Source organism: Dermacentor variabilis, chromosome 4 (genome assembly GCF_050947875.1).
Source record: "Dermacentor variabilis isolate Ectoservices chromosome 4, ASM5094787v1, whole genome shotgun sequence".
Lineage (NCBI taxonomy): Eukaryota > Metazoa > Arthropoda > Arachnida > Ixodida > Ixodidae > Dermacentor > Dermacentor variabilis.
This window is the reverse complement of record NC_134571.1, coordinates 118,015,294-118,027,086: the sequence shown is the minus strand read 5'-3', so window position 1 is coordinate 118,027,086 and position 11,793 is coordinate 118,015,294. Positions and strand designations below refer to the sequence as shown.

At 45.0% G+C, this 11,793-nt stretch overlaps 1 protein-coding gene across 3 annotated transcripts in view; it reads left to right on the top strand.

Moving 5' to 3' along the window:
• Window positions 1–24: 24 nt before the first annotated feature.
• Window positions 25–11,793, top strand: part of LOC142579673 (SCY1-like protein 2) — a 30,982-nt gene continuing 19,213 nt past the window's right edge. For 2 of the 3 annotated variants that reach the window (XM_075690112.1, XM_075690111.1), the window contains exons 1-9: window positions 25–296; window positions 843–1,010; window positions 1,282–1,439; window positions 4,923–5,067; window positions 5,372–5,521; window positions 6,123–6,338; window positions 6,407–6,526; window positions 8,304–8,429; window positions 10,459–10,635. In XM_075690112.1, coding sequence (XP_075546227.1) covers window positions 177–296; window positions 843–1,010; window positions 1,282–1,439; window positions 4,923–5,067; window positions 5,372–5,521; window positions 6,123–6,338; window positions 6,407–6,526; window positions 8,304–8,429; window positions 10,459–10,635 — 1,380 coding nt within the window. In that variant the 5' untranslated portion in view covers window positions 25–176. Of the gene's footprint in view, window positions 441–842; window positions 1,011–1,281; window positions 1,440–4,922; window positions 5,068–5,371; window positions 5,522–6,122; window positions 6,339–6,406; window positions 6,527–8,303; window positions 8,430–10,458; window positions 10,636–11,793 lie in introns of all 3 variants that reach the window. The other variant, XM_075690113.1, reaches the window with a different exon arrangement.

The window sequence follows — 11,793 nt, the reverse complement described above, 5'->3', positions numbered from 1 at the left end:
AGCTGAAGGCGCAGAGAGCCGGCAGAGCAGCTTCCCTTGCAGTTTTATCGTTTTATGCAATAGCCGTAATGACGTAGCCGACGTAGGTTCCTGTCTGCGATCCCGTGTGCGTGTGTGTGCATTTGGGCAATGCGTTGCCCAAATCTTTTTGAACTGCAGCGTTGATTCTCTAGCTCATGCTCGCTGGGCCTGAGCTGGTCAAGCCCCCTCATGAGCCCACGTCGGGAGACTGCGATGCTGCGTACTTTGGCTCGTGGCAGGGTCGTCGTCAGCTGAGCTGTCTGCAGAGCATTTTGGTAGACGCCCTGACTGTGCATTCCGGCTACTAAAAAACAGCTGCTGCGATCTGTATTCTTCAATTTCAAAACGATGCGACCGACCCGGCGTAGATAGCGCTCTACAAGGCTAGCGCTCAACGAAAGCGCTCTGCGAAGAAACCAGTAAGCATACGTCGACCGCGATGATTCACTTCGCGAGCGGAGGCGCGTGAACCGGTGTTGTACAGCCGCTCTGTAAACCGCTGAAAACCATCGCCCGCACTTGCCGGCAGTGTAATTGCAAATAAACGAACGAGAACCTTCGCGCACATGTCGCACACTGCATGCCAACACATGCCGCAAAACCACTACGCGCACAGCATGGACGGGTCGCATGTGTGCAGATTGGTTTGAGAACGGAGTTTAGAGCGTTGTAAACGTCGTTTTCCGCGTTGTAAAAATACAAGCAAACCAGCTTGTCAGTGCAGGACTGTCGATTGCCTCTATTTTATTATTTATCGAGCATTTGTTTGGTGATGGGTTAAGCTGTGTGAAATGATAACCTCGTTTTCCCTGTGATCACAGCCAAGGATGGAGGTGTTCAACCGACTAAGGACCACAGTTTCGAACCTGAGCACCGTTCTTCCAGGCAACCCGGTCACACGAGAGTACGAAATTATCAAACATGTGGGAAGCGCTGGTCCCGGTCTCCTCTGGAAGATATTCCAGGCCACAAAGCGAAGCACCAAAGAGGTACTGGCTTGTGCATTATGTCTGAGATTGCTAAAACACATCGTATAGCATTATGTGTATACAGAACACGTAGATCTTTTGTTCACTGCAACCAGAAGACAGCAGAAGTGTGGCACTGATCAGCTCAATCATTTAATACAGAGGCAATGTATGCAGAAGACAATTGTCATGCAAGGATGGTACTTTGTAATGTTTCACGCAACTTTAAGCACTGAATAACTTTAACTTTTGCACAACTTTAAGCATTGTAAGACTGATTGTTTATCAACAGGAGGCAGCTGTGTTTGTCCTCGAGAAGAAGCAGCTTGACCGCTACTCCAGAAGGGACAGGGAACACATAATGGAACTTCTGAAGCAAGGCGTGGCGCAGCTGACACGGCTCCGTCATCCCAGCATTCTCACCGTTCAGCATCCGATGGAAGAATCAAGGTGACAATTCATAGTGCCTCGGCACTACACTTTGTATCAATCAAATGACACTTAACTACAGAGCCCTGCTATTGAGCCTGTTTTCTTTAAAGGGGCACCGAAACATATTTTTTTTCAACATGCTGTGAAGTCGTTCCTAGTCTGTAGACAGTGCTGCATGAACATGTGAAGCAAACATTATTTCACTGCATGTGGCAGGGAGCCTACAACGTCACATAAATAATTGCTCGCTCTTTCCTATGAATTCAAAGAGGCTCCTTCTGCCTATGACATCATAGAGATGCGTAACAGCATATACAGTTAAGAGCCTTTACAATGAGCGCCTCTGCAGTGAAACGACCTGTATTATAAAAGATTGATTGTGTCCCAGCTGAATTTCGATGTTCTATATGTATTGTGAACATCTTTACAACGAAGAGCATTTCAACGAATTAGCCTGTACGAAGGAATTTGGTGTCCCCGGCGGCTGATTTGTTGCTTTACAATGAACAACACGTAGCAGTTCTGCCACTGCAGACGTCACCGAGGTACACTGTGCACTAGAGCTAACAGCAGTGCTTGATGAGTCTGCCAATGTCACATGTAGTCCTGCTGCACTGTTTCAGGAATGGCTCAACTTGTACGCCGGTTGTTCTAAGTCAACGGGTGGGTTGGCTGACAAATACGTCACATTTAGCGACAGTGTGGTGATGTCATCGTAACTGACTGCCAGTGACGTTTTCAAAGCCATACATGTTGAAAAGGATGCGAGTGTAGATAAAGGCAACAGTGATGAAGATCCTGTAACCGGACCATTAATTTTGACACGAAGGGAGGTGATAGCAGCGTTCGATGATCCGCAGCTTTAGTCTGCATATCTGTTGCATTTCGTTACTGAGCATGCTGTGAACCTTGATGCAGTAAGGTTGGCCGCAACTGCACATTCTGTCAGACGAATTGTGCTCAAAAATATTCGCGATTTATTTTCCTAAGTCTCTCTTGAATTCATATCAAAAAAAGGTTTTCTTTTATCGAACTTATGTGCTTAGACTGCTCTATTATGAGCGGTCCGGTGGGCAACCTTTACATGAAGTGACCATTATAACAAAGGATTTCGGAGGTCCGGAGCACTATGTTTTACAAGCGTCTGGCTGTAGATGCCAGCAATTAGGCTGGCATTTATGATCATTAGTTACTCCCGAGCAAAAGCTCATGCATATACCCATAGTCATCACTCCAGACCTCCTTCAAGGAAACAGATTAGTGGTACTTGTTAATGTGCCCCACCCATTCTGTCACTGCTCTTTTATCTTACTCGGAAATATTTGTTGGACACCAACCTCAAAGAAGGAAGAAAGAAGGGAGTGATATGCAGGGTACTGCTATTGGCACCGCCCCAGCTGAGAAAAAGCAATAATTAGTTGAGAAGGAATGGGGAAAGTAGTATCTCCATTCTTATAAGTTGAATACTGAAAAGATTTTGCTCCAAAAACAACACACACAAGAAAGACGACGACACCACAGGTGCTACTTCAGCTGTTTAATGAGGGTGAAAGCACTCGACATATATAGCCCTCCAAAACACCGCGCATGCATACAAGGCAACATGGAGCACAAAGTTTTATCAGAGTAAGTGCGATAGAAACTTCAGCTCAGCCTCGTAAAAAAAAACCGATGTATCACTAACACAGTTCGGACCCACTTTCTTGATGTAGAAGGCTTCCAATGTTTCACACGATGTCTGATGCCTGCCTCTATCCAAAATCCTCGCATCCTGCAGCCCTGCAGTGATCAACTTGTCGATCACTGCAGGGCTTGCACCGATTGTTTTCCACGGTTCCGCGATGCGAGTGTTTTGGGTAGAGGCAAGCATCAGACATCGCGTGAAAGATTGGAAGCCTTCTACATCAAGAAAGCGGGTCCGAACTGTTAGTGATACATCGGTTTTTCTTTACGAGGCTGAGCTGAACTTTCTATCACGCTTACTCTGATAAAACTTTGTGCTCCATGTTGCCTTGTACGCATGTGCGGTGTTTTGGAGGGCTATATATGTCGAGTGCTTTCACCCTCATTAAACAGTTGAAGTAGCACCTGTGGTGTCGTCGTCTTTCTTGTGTGTGTTGTTTTTGGCGCAAAATCTTTTCAGTATGCAAGATCACCAAGTAGCCCAGCAGTTAACTCTTCTTATAAGTTCATTTTCAAAATTTTATTCAGTGATATATTCCATCTGTTGTTGAAAAGAAAAGTGTAAAATCATTGCATTCTACCGGTCCTAACATATGGGGCAGAAACATGGAGGTTAACAAAGTAACTCGAGAACAAAGTGTGGACCACGCAAAGAGCGATGAAACGAGAAATGTTAGGGGTAACATTAAAAGACAGGAAGAAAGCAGTGTGGATCAGAGGGCAGACAAGGATAACCAATATTCTAGTTCACATTAAGAGAAAGAATGGAGCTGAACAGACCATGTAATGCACAGGACAGGTAAAGCCCAAACCTCATGAGAGGTGTGCAACAGTGATGAGCAACGGCTTGGAGTGACAGATCGTTACGTGAACAAATTGCTCATTCTTGTTGCTTGAACACTCATTTCTGAAAACCTAGACTTGGTCGCTCATTGCCCGGAAGTGCTATGAGCGACTAGCCAAAGCGTGAAGCAAGAACTGGATGTACTTCAATTAAGTACTACCTATTGTGACACGGCACAAGCATAAGAATAAATTTTGATACATGCAAGGATAAGAACCTACTGCAAGATCTTCAGAAATATTTTATGCTGCTCTTTACAGCAAAACACATCAACTTAAATTATTAAAGCATGCGTCACCCCAGTTTCAGTGGGTATTTGCTGCCCTCATACCATCAACACCAAGGAGACATCGCTTCATGTCGTCGCTCGCATGGGGTTCAACTTGTAGGCAGTGAGCAAATGCGACAGACATCTACGTTGTGTCCCTTGTCACCATCGCTAACCGGTGGACCATTATATTTACAGAATGAATGAAGGAAAGGGGAGCGCAGTAGAGGATGGCAAAAAATTATGTGGGGTGTTGAAATTAGGAAATTTATAGGCACAAGTTGGAACCATCTAGCACAAGACAGAGGTAATTGGATATTGCTGGGAAAGACCATCCTGCTGTGGACATCATCAAAATAGGCTGATGATGATGATATTTCTTGAAAAGCATCGCAATCAATCTAGCATGTTGCTGGTTTCAAGAAAAGGTTTTTCAGTGCCATGCCATAAATGGATAAGTTAACCTTTTGTTTTTGTTTGCTCAGGCGTGCATGCATGACTCATAGTTACAAGTGCGGGAGTGAACATATAGATTGTTCTGGGCCTTTATTGCTTTTTCCACATGATGGTAACCTTGGTATTCCCTTCATTATATTACAACACAAGGCTTCAAAGTATTGAGCAATGTTTGCCACTAATCAGGTTTGGAGATGTTATGTAAAACTGAACTGTCTGCATTGGTTGCCTCTCTTCTGTATGTGTGCAGGGAAAGCCTGGCATTCGCAACAGAACCAGCGTTTTGTAGCTTAGCCAACATTCTTGGTGAAACTGAGAACATGCCTGTTCCACCTCCTCCCGAGCTCAAGGATTATCAGTTGTTTGATGTGGAAATCAAGTATGGGTTCCTACAGGTACGTTGCACACAGGCAGCTCTCGTTCATAAACTCTGTTGCATCACAAACTTGTTCAATTAAGTAAGCTGTTTTGATCTATAAAGGCATATTTGCACTACTCTGCGTACTAAAATGCGTCTATAATGCTGTCGATTGCGTGCAAGTTTTGTGATATGTAGTTTGAGGCAGGACATAGGTATCCGATTCAGATAAGTGCTTTTCTTAGAGATTGTATGATTGTCTCTTAATTTCTTAAACATTTCTTCAAATATGTGACAGGTGCAGTCGTTGCTTATTCATTGTCAGTTTCTTCTACTTTCAGGTGTCCGAAGGCTTGGCCTTCCTCCACAATGACGTGAAACGCCTTCATCGTAACCTCTGCCCGCAGTCGATAGTGGTTAACAAGAAAGGTGCTTGGAAGATTGCTGGGTTTGACTTCAGCATAGGTGCTAGCAATCCACAAGATCCGCAGGTGTGCTTTTTTATGAAAGCGTACTCACATTAGCATGCACGTTGCTTTAAGCTCCGAGAGGCCAGAGTAGTATGCAGGCCACATTGCTAAAGGGACACTAGCAGCAATATATTAAGCTGAATTGGTAGACTACACGTAAAAGCTTCACTTGGAAGCCAGTTGGCCATACATTGTTTTGGATGAGCTCTAATCCTTCCAAGAGGGACCCCTCAACACCACAAAGCTATATACGACAGCTTGCTGCTCTACATATTACGAAGCAAAATAGTTGACCTAATCTAGGCACATTGCTGGAAAAACCACTGGGGTTGCCTTTTAATATACGTACAATACTTTTTTTTTGTACAACAGGACAGAAGACACAATGTAATGTGTTGGGTGCCATATCTGTCTTGTTTTAAAGTCATTCTTGGTTATGTGCGAAACAGTGTGCTTTCCTGCAGCAATAGATTACATGTGCTGTGCATCAAATGGTGTACATGTTTCAGTGACTGTGTCACTTCTAAGCGCATACGGGAAAGCCGTGGTTGAGCATAATTGCCCACGAAACAGAGCAGTGCAATATAGATGGTTTCTTGCTGTGCCATTACTTGACTTGCAGCCTTCGTACCGGAGCTTGAACCTGGAGCCAGACCTCCCGCCCATCGCCCAGCCAAACTTGAATTACCTGGCCCCCGAATGCATCTTGGCAGACTCCAACGACACTGCAAGCGACATGTTCAGCCTGGGCATTCTTGTTTATGCTGTCTACAACAAGGGCGGTACTCTGTACGACGCCAACAACAGCGTGGCCTCGCTGAAGCAGTGCATAAACAAAGTGAGCCCATTCTATGAAAGCTGTGGTCTTGTGTGCTGAAAAAGGCCTTGGTATCTCGTTCCCCACAGCACTTGAAGCATCTGTCATCGGGAAGATTGAGTGGCCTGCCTGAAGATGCTAAGGAGCACGTTAGAATGCTCCTGAGTGTGACACCAGACATTAGGCCAGATGCACATCAGTTCTCTAAAGTGAGTGACCCCGATTTCAGCTTCTTTTATCATTTGCACTCCATTATCTACAGTTGCTGCTTTCAATGAGTTCTTCTTATTCTTCCCTAGTGTTGGCCCATTCCTTTCCCAGCTTCTTCCAGAGTTTCTAGTAAACAGGGAACAATTAGAATTGTAGCGGAAATTTTCTCATAAGACTTCTCATAAAGACTGTGGAATTGTCAGTGACACTGTCGCAGAATGAACCATGTCAGGAAAATGATTAAATGAAATGGACAGTTCATAAAATTTGGCAAGTTGGCTTCTCTTCGACAGTATGTTCTAGCCAAATTTAGATAATTTTAACGGACCACATGCCAATCGCATGCACAGAGTTGCCCCTTAGGAAAGTGCAACTACAAAGATGATTGCCACGGCAGTGTGCCTTCATCCTCCTTTTTATCCTAGCACAAAATTTTAAAATATTTGACCTTGTTGCAGCTCAGCACAGAGTGCCTCTTAGAGCTTGCCATTTTCCGCCTGAGCTATCTTGCTCAAGTAGTTTGAGGAAAGCACAAAAAGTCAGGGAATTTTGAGAAGAGCAATTTTAGCTCTGAGATTGTCTTTGACAGTGCATTGCCGCCGTTTTTTTAGGATGACCTCACATACTGTTTGCTTCATCTTCAATCGTAATTCCTCAATTTCAACCCATTTCTTATCCTTTTTATGTGGCAAAACTGTTGCCTCTTGAATCTTGGCTGCACTATTTGCTGCTCAGACCACCCAAAGAGTCTGGTTCCGCCGTCTTTCTTTAGTGCATAGGTCCAAAATTCCAACTCAAGCGTGTTCATCCTCCATTTGACAACTTGGAACTACCTTTGCACATTTTTTAGGGTTCTTTTTTTTTTTTGTGCGTGTGTGAAAGATCTTGTTTCTACAAAAAATGGTTCATCCTGTTTCTGTCTTGTACACTTGGTCTTTCTATTTAGCCAGTACCGTCTTACTGCAACAAACTTTTGAAAGATCTTTCCACTTCATTTTTCCTTTATGCCTCTGATAGTTTTGCCATGTTTTGTCGAAAGCCTTTGCTCCGTCTTGTTGTTGCCACATCATTTGATATTTGAGGCTTGTGCCAAATTTTCAGGATCATAAACGCGCCACCCAGGCTCAGTATCTAGTTGCAGAAGTGTTGGCATGATTCTTAGTTAAAAGGTTGACTAACCAGTCATTATTATTATTATACACATTACTATAACATTATAATGCTAAAGATATGTATGATCAGACAAAGTGGGACACGGGACATGACATTGAACTTAATTAAAATTAATTTAAATGCCAGAATTTTACGTGCTGAAACCACAATCTGATCATTAGGTACATCATAGTGGGGGACTCCGGTTTATTTTGACCATCTGGGGTTCTCTAACATGCACCTAGAGCCAAATACACAAGCGTTTTTGCATTTCACCCCCCATCGAAGTGCTGCGACTGCTGCAAGGACCAAACATGCGACCTCAAGCTCAGCAGTTCAACGCCATAGCCAACAATTTTCAAGAAGCATAAATCATGCTGGGCGTAGAGTCCATATGTAGAAGGCTTCTGCAGTTGGGTCCTCCACACGTTATGAATTCTATCTGTTTCTTGGGAAGTAAAGAATCAGTTGAACATCCAGCATCATATCTTGTGTATACTTGTGCATCATTTTACTGCTGGTTACGGTGTCTCAAGGCCATGATTGCCTGTAGCCAGTGCCAAGCTCTTTTAGTCATTCTTCGGCAAGTGTGCTACGTGTTGATGAGGTGCCCTCTGTTCACAGCTAAAGTTTCTGGAGGACGTGGGTGTCAAGACGCTCCAGTACCTGGACTCCCTCTACCAGTGGGACAACCTCCAGAAGTCTCATGTCTACAAGGGGCTGCCCCAAGTGCTGGCACAAATGCCCAAGGTACAAGGAAGATATGAAAGAGCTGCTGCTTCTAGCTTTTAGGGTCATGTTAAGGAACATAATCAGTCTAGTGAGTGAGATACTTTGCCTAGCCTCTAGATTCTGATAGCTTGGCAAACTGCAATGTAGCTGCTCATTGTTAGACTAGTGTAACATTTTGTGCGCAAGCTGAAAGGCGAGCTGAAGGAGCCCAAGTTAGTTCTGTTTTGAATTCAGGGGGCAAGGGGGAGGGGGAATTGCGACCCCAGAAGATTTCCTCCTTCCCTCCCACCACGCCCCTCCTACTGACACAGAGTACTCGCTGACTAAGTTCTCACTTGCAGCCTTTTTAAAAATGAATAACTGTGCTCTGCCCCTGCCCCCCCAAACAAAAATTCTGGTGCCTGCGCCTGGTTGAATTTGGAACATCAAAGGCCTGAACAGTCTGGATCCACCTCAACAACACATTAATGGCAGTTTACCAGGTCATTTACCCAAGACAGCAGGCGCTAAAACTTTAGTCAACAAAATGTCACATCATGTCTGTTTCTTGTATTTTTTGTTTTCTTTGCAATACCTCAAATACTCCTCTTGGAAGGGCTTTAGATGAGGGGTGGGTGAGTTCACAAATTAGCAGAAACGCATGATAACCTACTGCAGCAAGCACAGAAATCGGTTAGTTATAAGAACAGCAAGATAAGAAATATACTATAGTGACATTTTACTTCGTGAACGCAGGTTACGTGCAAGCATATAGGTGCTGTTCCAGATTTCCTAAGCTATACCGTCTTGCCTGACGCCCGCATTGTCGCGAGCTACCTAGCACATTCTTCGGGAGTCTCCTCGGCAAGCTGTGGGCATTTCGTTGTCCATTTCATTGCGGTGGCATAGCGCAGCATGTTTTGCGCATAGGAGCCGCATCGCGGCAAGGTCGCGTTCTAACTTTGCTTGCGCAGGCCACTGCTTTCCCTCTCTCTCTTTCCTTCAAGGCCGCAACACAGCAGCGGGACTGTAAAACACTTGCTATTGTCCACCCCCAAATGGTCCAGGGACTCACCCGATTGGTCTATTTAGGTGGGAGCTTGCGTTCCCTCTCTCCTGGTGGCTCGAGCCAACCAGAGAGCGGGAACGCAGGGAGAAGCTCTTGAACAGCGAAACGGTGCATACTGAATTCCAATTCTCTCGGTCACCCCTTTGTTTGGCCGGCCTTCCCAATGGTCCTCGACCCAAGGCGGGTGCACACCTATTCTCTGCTCCTGTTCTGGAGGCCACACCAGAGACGCGGCTCACTTCACGTGCATGGTCGTACTGCGTTGAGTTGCCCTCGGAAGCTACACCGAGCTGAAGGAACGTTGCCCTGGTAGCACGGTCGTTGGGAGCCATCCTCCCATGTAGCGGCGTGTTACAGCGTTTTCTGATACCGAGTGCCACCCTTGATATTCAGGAACTTCGGCTCACGGGCCCCGCACTGATACGGGTATGACAGTTACAGTCAGCGGCAAGGTAGTTGTCGAATAAATGCCCTCCTTGTACTCTGGGCCTTCTCCTTCTGGCGCTCTGCCTTGCTCTCAGTGGAAACCGAATAAGTGCCCGCTTCGGGCACACGCTATACACGCGGCTGAGCTGATCGTTCCTCTTATCATCCCCCTGGATCCTCAAACCTGCGCGGTGGTCTAGGTGACGTGCGGAGGAGCTTGCTTTGCTGTTCATCCTTCTTGCGCAGCGCTTGGCCTCTCGATCGTCAGACAAACCCAGTACATCCATAGCGCACACAGAGCCCATAGCAACTACCATCCTCCCCGCACCGCCGCTCACTCCTCTTCTCCACCTCCAAGCACCTTCCTCCTCCGGTGCTCACTTTCCTCTCCCAGCTCAGCGGCCTCCGACTTAGTCTCGCCGATTTCACAGACGGGGCATGTACACTTGCACATAAAAAAAATGGAAATCAGCAAATACATACGTCATAAACCTACTAAAAGGGCATACACGATGTACAGTGCTGCCCATGCTGTTTTGACCCCATGCTCACTTTGTTGCGGCTGCATTCCAGCGGGTGGCCCTGCACCGCGTCCTGCCTTGCCTGGTGAAAGAGTACGCCAACTCAGACATGGTGCCGTTTGTTCTACCTAGCGTGCTGCTCATTGCTGAGCAAGCCAGCAAGGAGGAGTTCTGCTCAGTCATCCTGCCGGACCTGATCCCGATATTTAGGCTGAGGGAACCCGTTCAGGTATGCAGACGGAGCATTCACAGTACTGTGGTGCCCGAATTGTTTTCTTAGCGCATACCTTTCTTGTCTTGCCTGTATGAAGCTGTGCTCGAGTTTAAAGAAACATTGCAAGCAAACATTGGATCTACCCAGAATGTTAGGTTAGCCTTCTAGCATCCTCGCCACAACTTTTTTGTGTAGAGATGATTTAGCTGCAAAGGAGATTGCAACTGAAAGGAGGCTGCACCATTATACCTCAATTAAGAATTTTTGAAACGAACAATGTGCCATTGAAGTAGCTGTACTGGCAATTTGAGAGGTCATGTTCTTTCACGATGCTACTATCTGCTTTGAGTTGGATTCCTAAAGAGAGAAAGTGTCATGTTCCTGCAAATAGAGCTGACATCGTGATGTGAAGAAATAGTAGCACCGGTAAATTTTTATCATTAGTGGCTTTTACTATCACTGAGCATGATATTTACCATCGGATAACTTTTGTTTATCATCATTTGTTGACCAGCTTACCAGTTACAAAGAGAACATGTTACATCACGAGAGCAGGAACTGCATTCTCACATTGTGTTAAGCGCTAATTCATCATTATAACTATACTTAATATTTGTCGTTGGTGTCACTTTAGACGTCCTTATTGCCACCACCACAGTGAAGGGCTTCTTGGTTTAACAAAGTGGTCTTAGGGTGCCATTTTTTGCAAGTGCTCAACCGATCGCTTTAACTTGAGTTCCTTAGTCACACTAATCAGTTATGAGTTATAAATTATAATAATAGTATCAGAGTCACGTGTGACATGACTTTGATACAGTCAATTTCTGTTAGGTCGACTATGATTAGTCTGAGCATATTCAACAAAAAGGTGCCCATACTTTTTAAATACTTTTTAAATTATTATCTTAACCACTGGACAAGCCTGCCAAGTTTTTGCCAGACCATTCCAGGGGTCGTATAAAGCAACTTTTCATCTTTTTTATTCTTTCGACCATTCGTCATTGTTTGGCATGACACCAAGCCTTTGTTGTTACCAGCATTAAATGGAATTGAAAGAAAGAATCTTTATATAATATGACCATAAATCAGTCTCACTAGCTTCACTGGCCATAGTGACTTGATAACTTGCCTCTTTAAGCATTTTCTTGAAGCCATCTTGTCCCACCTAATGGA